General features: G+C 44.1%; 1 protein-coding gene across 11 annotated transcripts in view; it reads left to right on the top strand.

Moving 5' to 3' along the window:
* The window catches only part of LOC138763025 (sodium-coupled neutral amino acid transporter 3-like), a 200536-nt gene that overhangs the window by 172816 nt on the left and 13019 nt on the right, over positions 1-14701 (top strand). For all 11 annotated transcript variants that reach the window (XR_011357287.1, XM_069936542.1, XM_069936539.1 and 8 more), the window contains 2 exons: positions 2793-2917; positions 5728-5872. Coding sequence is in view for 10 of the 11 variants with exons in the window: in XM_069936542.1 (XP_069792643.1) it covers positions 2793-2917; positions 5728-5872 (270 nt within the window). In the remaining variant the exon portion in view is untranslated. The remainder of the gene's footprint in view (positions 1-2792; positions 2918-5727; positions 5873-14701) is intronic.

The raw sequence follows: 14701 nt of genomic DNA, 5'->3' as shown, positions 1-14701 counted from the left end.
GATCTGTTCAGGGACATCTGCTCTTTGTGATTTTAATAAATGACCCAGATAAAGAGGTGGAAGGATGATATGAAGGTTGGAGGAGTTGTGGATGGAGCTGAAGGTTGTTGAAGGTTACAAATGGACATAGACAGGATGCAGAGTTGGGTAGGAAAATGGCAGATGAATTTCAATCTGGATAAGTGTGAGGTGATGCATTTTGGAAGGACAAACCAGAAGGCTGATTACAGGGTTAATGGTCGGTTACTTAAGAATGTGGATGAACAGAAGGACCTTGGGATCCAAATCCATACATCCCTCAATGTTGCCATACAGGTTGATAGAATAGTTAAGAAGCCCTATGGGATGCTGGGCTTCATTAATAGGGACATTGAATTCAGGAGTAGAGAGGTCATCTGACAACTCTACAAATTTGGTCACCTCATTATAGGAAGGATGTTGAAGTTATGGAGAGGCTGCAGAGAAGATTTACCAGGATGTTGCCGGGATTGGAAAATAAGTCTTTAGAGGCAAGGTTAGCAGAGCTGGGACTTTACTCTTTGGAGCGTAGAAGGATGCGAGGAGACTTGGTAGAGGTCTACAAGATTATGAGAGACATAGATAGGGTGGGAAGCCAGAACCTGTTTTCTAGGGCAGGGTCAGCAAACACCAGAGGACATGTGTACAAAGTGAAGGGAGGGAAGTTTAGAGGAGACATCAGGGGTAAGTTTTTTTTTAAACACAGAGAGTTGTGGGTGCCTGGAATGCCTTGCCGGGGATGGTGGTGGAAGCTGAAATATTAGGGGCATTTAAGAGAGTCTTAGACAGACATATGGATGAAAGAAAAATGGAGGATATTGGGGTAGGGAAGGTTTAGTACCTTTTTTAGCAGGAAATTTATGAGTCAACACAACATTGAGGGCCGAAGGGCCTGACATGTACTGCACTGTACTATGTTCTATCTACCCACATCCAATTTCCCTGCATTAGGACCACATTTTTCTATGGCTTGCCTATTTAAGTATCTGTCTAAATGCCTCTTAAAGATGATAATTTCATCACCTCCTCTGGCAACGCATTCCAGATCTCAATCACAAAGAGCTTTTGCCAGCAGGCACGCATCCACTGGAGTGACTTGATTGAAACCCAAAAGATCCTGTTGGGTATTAACAGGATGCATGTACAGAGGATGTTTATTTAAGACATGGATAAGATTTTTTTTTTACTCATTAAGGGTCGTGCATCTTTTTTGATTCTCTCAAAAGGCAGTGAAAGTATTGTTGATGAAGGGAAGGGATGAGAGGTTACAGTGGGCAGGTGGGAACGTGGAATTTTATTGATGTTAGTAAGTGGCATTGCAGACCCGTTGGGCCGAGTGGCCTGCTTTAGTCACTCCATCATGTGCTCGCATGTCGCTGAGTTAGTAGCTCTTGCCACTTCAGAGTCACAGGACTCTGTGCAGATCATCCCATTGCAGACAGAATTGAGACCACTATACCCAATAACTGACTGAGGGTGTGCTACACTGTGGGGATAGTGTCCCTCTCATGGGCCATTGGACCAAAGCTGTTTCCTTTTGATAGCATTACTTCAAAGAAAAACTGGGGAGTTAAGCATACATAGAATGTAGAACATTACAGCACAGTACAGGCCCTTCGGCCCATGATGTGCCGACCTACATAAACCTACTTGACTAACTAAACCTTCCCACCACACACCCATAACCCTCGATTTTTCTTGTGCCTGTCTTGTGTCTTTTAAATAACCCAGTGGTTCTCAACCTTTTTCTTTCCACTCACATCTCATTTTAAGTAATCCCTATGCCATCGGTGCTCTGTGATTAGTAAGGGAGTGGAAAGGGAAGGTTGAGAACCACTGCTCTAGACCCAATTGTTACTGAAGTATTTTGCTTGAGAAAAATTGTCATTGGCCCATTTCCTTTGGAGTTCTGAAACCGTGCACATAACGAGTCAAAGAGGGACGATTAAAACAGTGGTTTTCAAACTTTTTCTTCCCTCCCACATCCCACCTTAAACAATCCCTTACTAATCGCAGAATACCGATGGCATAGGGAATCCTTAAAGTGGGATGCGGGTGGAAATAAAAAGGTTGAGAACCACTGAAATAACCCTAATGTACCAGCTTCCACCACCAACCCTGGCAATGTTTTCCATACTCTCTGTGTAAAAAGAAATTTACCCCTGATGTCTCCCGTAAGCTTACCTCCACTCACCTTGTACAGATATCTTCTAATATTTGCTACTCTGGCCTCAGAAAAAAGGCACTGGCTGTCCACCCTCTCTGTAGGTCTTATAATCTTTGGACCTCTCATCCTTCTTTGCACCAAAGATAAAAGTCCAACTCTGCTAAGACACGTTCTCCAATCCAGGCAACGTCCTGGTAAATCTCCTCTGCTCCCCTCTCCATACCTTCTACATCCTTCCTGTAATGAGGTGACCAGAACTGAACACAGTTCTTCTTGGCATTCTGCCCAAACACCAAGTCTTTGGCTAGATTTTTTTTTGCATTGCTAATTGTGTCATCTTTCTGTGCATAAATTAGTGCATCCTTCCAGTGCATCAGAGAGTGTAAAGCACGTTGGAATGTCCAGGCCTTCTTGAAGGCATTACATAAATGCAAAGGTTTTTTTTAATTGATAATTAAAAGCAGGAATTTTAATGAGCCTGTTAATTTCGTCCAAAAATCAGGTCGGTTCTCGACTTCCACTGTGACAGTATTCATTATTAGCACGGGCTTGCATTTATATTCTTGTCGCAGATCAAATGGGATAACATTCTGCTGATGCTTTACAGGAAGGGTTGAACCAGAGATGCTGCACACGTACAGCAAGATTAATTCTTTCGATACTTTGATCCTGTGTGTCCGTGTGGCTGTGCTGATTGCAGTGACCCTCACTGTGCCTATTGTGCTTTTCCCGGTAAGTCCAATGGGGATGTCTTGCTCCAGAATTAATCTAACAGTATATTCTTCTCAGCTGCACCCAGGGATTAGAAATGTTTACTGAAAGTTCATGATTTATGCTACAAGTTCTCTGAAAGTCAGAATTTTGCCTCTCTCTCTCTCTCTCTCTCTCTCTCTCTCTCTCTCTCTCTCTCTCTTCCTTCTTCTTTCTTTCTCTCCCTCTCTCCCTTTGGACATTGACAGAAGCCATTCACTCCTTCACATCCATGCCAGCATTTACATTCAATATATATTCACATTTAGTGCATTTTCTCATTTTTCACCCCTTAAAAACTAGGCAACATTGAATCCAAATGGTAGAAATCATCACCCCATACTTGTTTGTAATGTGGGAGGAAACTGAAGCAACTGGAAGAAACCCGTGTAAACTCCGAGAGAACGTACAAAGTCCTTCCAGACTGCTGGATTAGAACCCGGATTGCTGGTTCTAATAACAGTGTTGTACTAACCATGTGATATTTGTTCTCTATTTGTCTCTAAATAGCATCAGGAAGTAGAATGTGGGAAAAATAGATATGTGCTATGTTACTTTCAGCTTAAAATAGCAAAAAAAAAATCTCTGGCAAGTCATCTGTCCATTGCTCTGGCACATATTGCACTAAGCAATAGAGGTCAGCAGTGGAAATTGTTAAGAACTTCCAAGTTCCTGGTGTCAATGTCTCTGAAGATCTACCTGGGGCCTTCGTGTCAAAGCAATCACAAAAAAGGCTTGCCAGCGGCTCTTCTGTGAGAGGAGTTTGAGGAGATTTGGTACGTCACCGAAGACTTACAAATTTCTGTGGGTGTACCGTGGAGAGCATTCAGACTGGTTGCATCACTATCTGGTCTGGAACTGCCAATGCACAGGACAGGAAAAGGCTACAGAGATGTGAATTCAGTCAACACCATCATGGGCATCAGTCTCGACTTCACCAAGGATATCTACAGAAAGCAGCCTCTATCCTCAAGGACTCGAAGCACCCAGGCCATGCCCTCTTCACTCTGCTACCATGGGGAAGGAGGTACAGGAGCCGGAAGATGAGCACCCAGCGGCACAAGGACAGCTTCTTCCCCGCTTCCATTAAATTCCTGAATAATCATGGAACCACAGACCATACTGCACCTCCCACTTGGGAAGAGATTCATTACTCTCTGGGTGAAGAAATGTCTTCTTATCTCACCCGGAACCATTATCTTGAAGTTGTAGACACCCCACCCTAAGCTGTAGGAGTTTTGTCAGTTTCATTGCGATCACCTTTGATTTTTTTCCACCAAACTCAAGATGATTATAAGCCCAGTCTGTTTACTCCCTCCTCATAGATGCAGCTCAGGCCAACCTACCCTCCATTGACTCTGTCTGTACCTCTTGCTGTCCCAGGAGTGCTGTTGATGTACCAAATGATTCATCCTACCCCAGTCATACTCTCTTCCCTCAGGGACAGGGGTGGCCAACCTTTTAATTTTTAATGTAGACATGCAGCACAGTAACAGGCCATTTTGGCCCATGAGTCCGTGCCGCCCAATTAACCTACACCCCCGGTACGCACAAGTGGGCCGAAATAGCCTGTTGCCATTCTGTATGTCTACATTAAAAATTAAAAGGTTGGCCATCTCTTTGAAAACACCAACCTCCAGATTTAAGGACAGTTATTTTCCAATTGTTATCAACCTCTTGAATAGATATCACACTGAATGAAGTTCCCCTTTCACTGACTATGTTTTCTTTACTTCCTGCACCATGTTTTATACTTTTCTCCATACCCTGCACTATTTGACCACTGATACACTCTTCCCTACACTCTCATTTATTTGTCTATTAATTTGTTTATTGTTATTATTGCATTATCTTCTGTACGAGTTAGATCGCTGGGATGAGAAGATCCGAAGGGGCCTGTTTCTGTGCTGTTGCGTTCTGTGGGTTGGAACCCTTTATTGGAAGAGTGGGACAGGCTCAGATGGCTTATTGGCCAACTCCTATGTACTCAACTCCTCTCCCAGATAAGATTGAGACAATTTGCCTTCCTCATTGTCTGCTGCGTGCCAAAAGACTCCCAGGTCCCCCTGAAGACCGACACCTTTCAATCTCACAGCACGTTAAAAATACTCAACCATTCATATTCCACCTCAGATTTTTCTACATTGTATTCCACCTGCTATGTTCTCCCCCATTCATTAGGTCTGTCTTGAAGTGTCACTGAATCATAGAGTTGGTGAGGAGGGCAAGTGAGAGATGACAAACTTGAGCCTGTTATCAGACCGACAGTTTTGGTGGAAGAAATGTTAAGAATTTTCCTTTTTTTTGTGGTTGTCAAATTTACAACCTTGTTTTACACAATGTGTGGCCCAGTAACACATCATTGACATGGACCAGATATAAACAAACCAGGACCAGAACGGAGAAATACTGGGAAAGAGGGTTGAAGTTCCCAAGTTACATCTCCCCAGATGAATTTTATTCTGGCACTTGTATGCTGAGGAATGCTTTTGCAATAAGATTTTAAAAAACAGATTTTCCAGGCATTTTCGTATTGCAGTTATTGTAATTACAAACATTGGTATTGAACTAGTCATTTAAAGCGTGGAAATGAAAATGAATCCTAATCAGCATAAATTTGCCTCAGAACGGATTTTAATGTTGCATTGGCGCAACTGGTTTGAATAAAGGTGTGAGCAGTGGTTGGGGAAGCAGGCAATCTTGGGGTGTAAGAGACAAGTGGGTATGGGAAATACAGTGGAATGGATAGTCTTTGTCGCGTTTTAAAACTTTTCCTATATTTTTGTGTTCAGGTGCGTCGTGCTATCCAACAGATGTTGTTCCAAAACAAACCTTTTAGTTGGCTCAGACACATCACCATTGCCATCCTTCTTCTGAGTGTCATCAACTTGCTGGTTATCTTTGCACCCAACATACTTGATATCTTTGGAATTATTGGTAAGTCAGATGGAACTCATTCGAATGAATAGCCGACGGAAAGCGTTGAAGCTGAAGTAACGTCCAACAGTTTGAAGGATAACCCAATGTAATATGCTGCTTATATTTAAACAGTGCTGTCCGCCACTGGGTCTCTTTGTCAGAAGGCTTTTATCTAATATGAATATTACCAAAGTACAGCAAATCCCCTGTTATCCAGAAGTCAAGCAACCTGCAAAAAAAAAAACACGGAAAGTAAATAAATAAAAAGTACGGAATTTTAAAATTGGTGCGCCTCGCCGTTAGTTCGTCAATCACGCAGCCCGCAACCTCAAAACAAGTGGAAAACTCACTTATCCGGCATCGACCAATTTCATCCCCCCCCCACCGCCGCAGATGTCAGACACCAGGGGTTTTACTGTACTTTGGACACAGTGCCTGATAAAGTATTTTGCTATCACTCTCTTGATAATGGGGTAGTTACCTGCATAGGAAAGCTGCTTTATAACTAATGATGACCGCAAATCTTTCCACTAAATAGAATTTACAAGCCGTTTGTTAAGTCACAGGATTTGGAATTTAAAGGGGAGACACCGATGAGAAATAGGCAATTGAACAATAGCGGTAGAGTGAAAAATCCCTTTCCGTGGAAGGTTAGAGTGCTTTGATTCTGCATCCAGTGTCTGCATTGCAGGAGAGATCTTATGAAGTGATTAACCAGACACACAACATCCCCTCACTTGTCAGGAAGCCACCACAGCAACTGCATTTCCCTGAGAAGACGGAAGCGGTCAAGCCTACCGGCCACCATTATGTCAACCTTCTCTCGGGGCTCCATCGAGAGCATCCTGGCCGGCTGCATCACTGTGAGGTTTGGTTGCTGCAGAGAAATGGATCGGAGGTCAATCCACAGGACCGTAAGACTGGCAGAGAGGATCACTGGAGTCACCCTCCTCTCCCCCCTCATCGACATGACCTATCAGGATTGTTGTCTGAAGATGGGGCACAAAGTCATTGAGCACTCTTTCCACCCTGCACACGGCATCTTTCAGCTGCTCCCATCGGGACTGAGATACAGGAGTATCCGAGCTGGCACCAACATGCTGAGGAACAGCTTCTTCCCACAGCAACACTAACCAGTTATTTATTTATTTCTATCTATGAATACTGCAAATGCATTTTTGTCTGGTTGTGTGTCCACATAGTTTACACGGAAGACCAGAGAATGCTATTTCGTCGGTTGTACTTGTGCAATCGGATGATAATTGACTTGACTGAAATGATCAAGCAATGAATACCAGAAAAATCAAACAGACTCTTCAAAGTCAATTGCCTGGCTTACTTGCGTCTGGTGTATTGTATGGGATGTAATGCCATTGGGGTGTTCTGTCTGTGGAACTAATGGATGTAGGTACATCTGTTTGGCTAAGTTGGTAGCTTCATCAATCCTGAGACAGGAAAGTTGTCCTTTCTACTCTTTGCATCCTGATCGTGTCATCCAGGCAGAGAATGTTCCACCGTCACTGAACATCAAGAGAAATTTTAAAACAATGCCTAGTCTCCCTTCACACTTTGAGAGAGACCAGAGTGTACATGTTCATTAGCCTTGAGGTGGACATGTGGCTTCATAAATGGAAACATCGAGAAGGACAGAAGGGACAATGTGTGGAACATTTTTGAAGTGTGAGGATGAGGTCATCTTGAGAACATTGCATTCATTCCTGGTCGTTGTATTATCGGGAGGGTGTGCAGATTCTGGAAACGATTCAGAAAAGATTTACTAGCATGAAGGTGAAATTTAGCAGTGTTACTGAAAAGAAAAAGAAAAAGAGGGGACTTGATAAAGGTCTACAACTTCATGACGAGTTTGAGTGAGGTAAAGAGAAAAATATTCTCTTCCCCATTAATAGGTGCCTCAAGATCTGGGGGACTTGGATTTAAAATAATTGGGCGATACGTTTGGCCTAATGGTTAGTGCAACGCCGTTACAGTGGCAGCGATCGGGACCGGGGTTCAAATCACGTGCTGTCTGTAAAGAGTGTGTGCGTTCTCCCCGTGTTTGCGTGGGTTTTTTCTGGGGGCTCTGGTTTCCTCCCACCGTTCAGAAGCATACTGCGGGTTAATTGGGTGGCACAGGCCTGTGGGCCAAAATGGCCTGTTACCATGTTGTATGTCTAAATTAAAAAAAATAATGGGCAAAAGAATCAGGGAAATGTGCAAAGTAATGATCATCTGGAATGCATTGTCCACAAGAAGAGTGGAAACAGAATCAATCAAGACTTTCAAAAGGAATTGGTTGGACTTGACGGGAAAGAAGAGACTAATTCAACAGACTGGACAGTGACCTCATGGCCTCTTGAAAAATCACAGCTCGGCAAATTTGTTTTCATGGATTGTTGCAGAAATTCGATATATTTTAGTTATTGACATCGCAATACTTGTTTGTCACTGAGCTTTTCACAATAATTCCAGATAAGAACTGTACAAATGCAATGTCATGACCTGTTTGTAACCCAGTTCATGATGTAGCTTTTAATAATACTGTGATTTGATGACACACTTGCACTCTTTTGTGAGAAACATCTGAGGGTTTCTGTGGGGAGAGAATGCAGTTTCGTCCACATGAGCAGTTAGAACCGGCTTTTCAGACACCTACAATGCACAGCCCTCAACCTTCTCTGAACTTCTTCTCACGTTGTGACCTTGACTGGGGTAGCATGCGATTGATGTCACAGGCTGTGAACGATCCAAGTGTCAGCAGGGTTATTATTAGGAAAGGTCGATGTAGCCAATCTGTGGCCTGAGCTTTGGGGCGGTGATCACAATGCAGATCAATTTACATACTGTAGCTGTGGTTACTTGTCATATTTATTTACTCAGTGTCCCTTTTTCCCCAAGCTCCCTGTGATTCATTTTAAAGTAAAACAAAATGTTAGGAATGCTCTGTGATGAAAGCATGAAGTATGGTCATGATACCCTGGCGGTGTTCCAAACCAACAAAAAAAACCTTTACTAAAAACTGGCAGATTTATAATCCAGACTTTATGACTCAGTCGCTTAACAGACAACTTCATGTTTACTTCAACAAGCACGTCACCAAGACTGCCCACCAACGGTAAAGGCCAGATATATCTGGGCATCGAAACTCTTTCAAGAGTGTTCAAGGGACACTGTATTTTGGTCAAAACACAGAAATGCTGGAGGAACTAAGCAGGTCTCGCAGTCCCCATGGGAGGTAAAGATATATTACCGATGTTTTGGACCTGAGCCCTCCCTCATCGTGTGAGACGTCTGTGTTAAAGGCTGGGGAGCAAAAGGGGGAAGAATGGGAGGGGGAGCAGTACAGATAACAGACAAAAGGTGTGAATTGGATATGAGGAGAGAAAAAAGGTGTCTCTGTGAAAGGAGAGAGAAAGGGGAAAGGAGAGAGAGAGAAAAAAGAGCCGCTTTCAGGTGCTCGGACACAGATAATGCGCTGGCAGATGGGAGTGCAGCTAGGACATTCGGGTGGCTGCAGAGGAGACGCTTTTCTGTCACCTGAACGTGCCGGCTGAAGGAGAGTCGCGTCCCAGCAAACGCCAGCTCCTGTGGACTGCGGCCATTGTCTCACTGCTGCTTTCAGGTGCAACGGGGGGATTCTCCGAGCTGGAGAATAGACCTACAGGAGGAGGGTCAGGTAAGTGCTCCTCCCGACCAGGTTCTCCATTTTCAGGTGGCCACCCAGCAGCTGCAGCAGGGTAGAATAGGTGACTTTACAGTCGGGTGAAGAAGGTCGGGGGTGGGGGGTGGTTCTAACAGAAATCAGAGAAGTCAAACGTTAATCCCATCCAATTGGAGGGTGCCCAAGTGGTAGATGAGGTGTTATTCATGTTTGCTTGTACGTTCCTGCCCTGGTCAGACAACGGATGGGGGCAGAGGAAGGAAGTGAACGGAGAATCTTGTGGGCTTTAACGCCCTTGCAAGAGAGCTTTGCATTTCTGCAGCTCCTCCTTTCAGAATGTCCAGCAGGATGTCTTGTTGAAGAGCGTAGAGTAATGCAGCTGTCAGTTAGTGTTCAGCAAACGTGATCATTAAAGAGAGCAAAGTGCTGGAGGTGTTCAGAAGCTCAGGCAGGGTGTGTGGAAGCTGAGAGGGATGGTTGCGTGATAATAATCTGATGGAGTGATGCTAAACGTAGGTCAGGAGGCTTGAGATAATTCTACAGTGAGGCAGAGGTAATGGTTCTTATTCAAACATCCTGGTGAATAGGAAAGCCACAATTCTGACATTTGGCCAGGGTAGGCAAATGCAGCCCCTGGAAGACGATTTGTTGCTGAGATGTGCTCAGATTCTATTGGCCAAGTGACCTCCAGGTGCAATCCTGGAGCAAAAGTATGTTTGAATTGAAAAAAATTCTAATTCACAAAACTATGGAGAATGTCACATCTTAAAAGTCTTGCAGGGAGCAACACTTGAGTGGAAGTTGTTCCCTCTCCACCTTGGTTGATAATTTGGCAAACATATTCCCCTATTTCTCAGCGTAAGCAGTTCTAAGAAGCAGGGGGACAGAGCAAATTTTTTAGGTGCCGGAGCTCACCAAAAACTGCGACAAGGAGTCTCACGAGACCTGACCTTGGTGGCCGCCATGTTGTAGTTGACAGCAAACTGTAGCACTATGAGGTAGGACAACCGGTTGTGGAAGAAACAGGGGTGCCCAGAATAAAAAATAGCGTGGGGTGGGGGGTGGGGGACACAAGCGTGCTCACTTCCCTGCCACAGGCACTGGGGGATTGTGGGTAACAAAGACGGCCACTGATCCCGGATTGAGGCACTGCCACCCTGAGCAGGCCCGTGAGGTACCGAAGTGGCCTGATGAGGCGCTGGAGCAGCGCTCCAGTGAGGTTGGGCAGTGTAGCACGTCGAATGACTCAAATTAAGGCTTTTATTAACAAAAGACTGGAGCGTAGTACATTGAGGTCAACCAGTCTAGAATGACCTGGGTCTGGTTAGGAGCACTCCTTTATGAACTGCCGGTGGGTGTGGCTACAGCTCTCAGCCAATCACTACGACTATATGTAAATATATGCCAATATATACATTGGTGATAGTATCCCATACTATCCTAGGCAGCACTGCATCCCTGCTAAGGAGGGGCTGCTGCGATGTGCCACTACAAGTCAGAAGAGGCGCTTAAGTTTGTGTTGTTGAGAGAGCAACAGAGGCCACAGACAGCGTTCAAAGTGGGGTGGAGAAGAAAGGCGGGAGGAGACAGGGAGCATGGGATCAGCCCTGCGGACAAAACGGAAAGTGTTCTGCAAAGTGCTGGCAATGAGAATATGATTAAGATAGAAAGGGTGCGGAAAGTATTCCCAAGGATGTTACCGGGTTTGGAGGGCTTGAACTATGAGGGGAGGCTGGATAGGCTAGGATTGTTTTCGCCTGGAGTGAAGGAGGCAGAAGGGGTGACCTTCCAGAGGTTTGTAAAATCTCGAGGGGTATTTTCCCAAAGGTAACAAAGTCTAAAACTAGAAAGGACAGGGTTGATTTGAGAGGGGAAAGATTTGAAGGAGATCTGAAAGGTGGATATGTGCAGTGAGCTGCCAGAGGAGGTTAACCATATAACGACTTACAGCACAGAACAGGCCAGTTCGGCCCTACTAGTCCATGCCGTAGCAAATCCCCACCCTCCTAGTCCCACTGACCAGCACCCGGTCCATACCCCTCTAGTCCCCTCCTATCCATGTAACGATCCAGTCTTTCCTTAAATGTAACCAATGATCCCGCCTCGACCACGTCTGTCGGAAGCTCATTCCACATCCCTACCACCCTTTGTGTAAAGAAATTTCCCCTCATGTTCCCCTTATAATTTTCCCCCTTCAATCTTAAACCATGTCCTCTAGTTTGAATCTCCCCCTTTCTTAATTGAAAAAGCCTATCCACATTTACTCTGTCTGTCCCTTATAAAATCTGAAACACATCTATCAAGTCCCCTCTCAATCTTCTACGCTCCAGAGAAAAAAGCCCCAGACTGCACAACCTTTCCCTGTAACTCAGACCCTGAAATCCTGTCAACATTCTCGTGAACCTTCTCTGCACTCTCTCTATTTTGTTTATATCTTTCCTATAATTTGGTGACCAAAACTGTACACAGTACTCCAAATTTGGCCTCACCAATGCCTTATACAATTTCATCATAACCTCCTACTCTTGAATTCAATACTCCGATTTATGAAGGCCAACATTCCAAATGCCTTCTTCACCACACCATCTACCAGAGTATCAGCCTTGAGGGTACTATTTACCATAACTCCTAAATCCCTTTGTTGCTCTGCACTCCTCAATTGTCTACCATTCAATGTATATGACCTATTTAAATTTGCCTTTCCAAAATGTAGCACCTCACATTTATCTGTATTAAATTCCATCAGCCATTTCTCAGCCCACACCTCCAGCCTTCCTAAATCACCTTTTAATCTACGGTAATCTACCTCACTGTCCACAACACCACCAATCTTTGTGTCATCCGCAAACTTGCTTATTCAATTCTCCACCCCTACATCCAGATCGTTAACATATATAACAAATAATAGTGGACCCAGGACCGAACCCTGAGGAACTCCACTAGTCACCGGCCTCCAATTGGACAAACAATTTTCTACCACTACTCTCTGACACCTTCCATCCAACCACTGCTGAATCCATTTCACTACCTCCTTATTTATACCTAATGCCTCCACCTTTTTTCCTAACCTCCTGTGGGGAACTTTGTCAAAAGCTTTACTAAAGTCCAAATAGACAACATCCACAGCTTTCCCTTCATCAACCTGTTTTGTAACCCCCTCGAAGAACCCAATCAGGTTTGTCAAGCATGATCTACCCCTGACAAAACCATGCTGATTACTCCCTATCAATCCCTGTACCTCCAAAAATTTGTAAATAGCATCCCTCAGAACACTTTCCATCAACTTGCCCACCACAGACGTCAGACTTACAGGCCTATAATTCCCAGGTTTGCATTTGGACCCTTTCTTAAACAGAGGAACCACATGCGCCACCCTCCAATCCTTTGGTACCACCCCCGTGGCCAGTGACATCCTAAATATCTCTGTTAATGGCCCTACTAACTGTCCACTAGCCTCCCTGAGTGTCCTAGGGAATATTTTGTCCAGTCCAGGAGATTTATCCACCTTTATCTTTTTTAACACAGCCATCACTACCTCCTCGGTTATCCTTATATGCTTCATGACTTCCCCACTATTTTTCTTTACTTCAACTGTTTCAACATTTTTTTCCCTAGTGAATACCGAGGCAAAGAAATCATTCAAAATTTCCCCCATTTCCTCAGACTTCTCACTCAGCCTACCCTCGCTATCTACAAGGGGTCCAATTTTATCTCTCACTAATCTTTTACTTTTAATGTACTTATAGAAACCCTTTGGATTTATTTTTACTCTGTCAGCCAAAGCCTCTTCATGCCTTTTTTTGGCCTTTCTAATTTCTTTCTTAAGATTCCCTCTACACTCCTTGTAGTCCTCCTTTAACTTCTCAGCTCCCTGCTCTTTATACCTCTTGTACACCTCCCTTTTTCTCCTAACCAAATTTCCAATATTCCTCGAAAACCAAGCCTCCCTATGACTTCCAGCCTTTCCTTTGATCCAGACTGGGACATAACTACTCTGTACCCTCAAAATTTCTTTTTTGAATATCCTCCATTTTTCATTAACATCCTTACCTGAAAATATCCTGTCCCACTCAATACTCCCCAAATCCCTTCTTATTCCTTCGAAATTTGCTCTTTTCCAATCCAGAACCTCAACTTTAGGCCTCTCCTTGCTCTTCCTTAAAACTACCCTAAAACTAACAGAATTATGATCACTAGACCCAATTGGTTCTCCAACATTAATGTCCGCTACCTGACCTAGCTCGTTCCCTAACAGGAGATCCAGTATTACACCATTCCGAGTCGGTTCTTCTACTAACTGATTTAGAAAACAATCCTGAACACATTTAACGAACTCCAGCCCATCCAGCCCTCTAACCATATGGGTATCCCAATCAATGTGTGGGAAGTTAAAATCTCCCATGATCACTACCCTATGATTTTCACACATATACGTTATCTCCCGACAGATTTGTTCCTCTAATTCCCTTGGCCCATTTGGTGGTCTGTAATACACCCCTATTAGCACCCTCTTGCCTCCTCCACCCCTCAATTCCACCCAAACAGCCTCACTGGTCGATCCCTCCATACCATCCTGCCACCTCACGGCAGTAATGTCCTCCCTAACAAGCAGAGCAACTCCTCCTCCTTTTTTACCCCCTGATCTATCACATCTAAAACAAATGTATCCCGAAACATTAAGTTGCCAGTCCTGCCCCTCCTGTAGCCAGGTCTCACTAATTGCCACAATATCGTGACCCCAAGTATCTATCCATGCTCTCAGCTCATCTACCTTGTTCACTACGATTCTTGCATTAAAATATATGCATCTCAGAGAATGACCCTCACATATATTCTCTTTTTTACCTTCTACCCTAATCTCCATCCTACCTTTGTTATCTTTTTGTATTCCTAGCTAGGTGGCCATACTCCCTGGACACTGCTCTCACCCTCTGTAGAGGCAGGTGCAATTCCAATGTTTAAAAGACCTTTGGATGGATGCATGGATAGGACAGGTTGAGAGAGATATGGGACAAACTTAGGCAATTGGGAATGGTGCAGACAGATATCTTGAACAACGTGCTCATTGGGCTGAAGGACCCGTTTCCATACTGTATAAACCTTTATGTAGAATTTGTAGTACAGGTAGTCACCGATTTATTACCATAATTGGGACCAAAGGATCAGTTGTATCTCAAAATGGGCACAAG

The sequence above is a fragment of the Narcine bancroftii genome, chromosome 5 (assembly GCF_036971445.1).
Source record: "Narcine bancroftii isolate sNarBan1 chromosome 5, sNarBan1.hap1, whole genome shotgun sequence".
Lineage (NCBI taxonomy): Eukaryota > Metazoa > Chordata > Chondrichthyes > Torpediniformes > Narcinidae > Narcine > Narcine bancroftii.
This window is presented reverse-complemented; position numbering and strand designations above follow the sequence as displayed.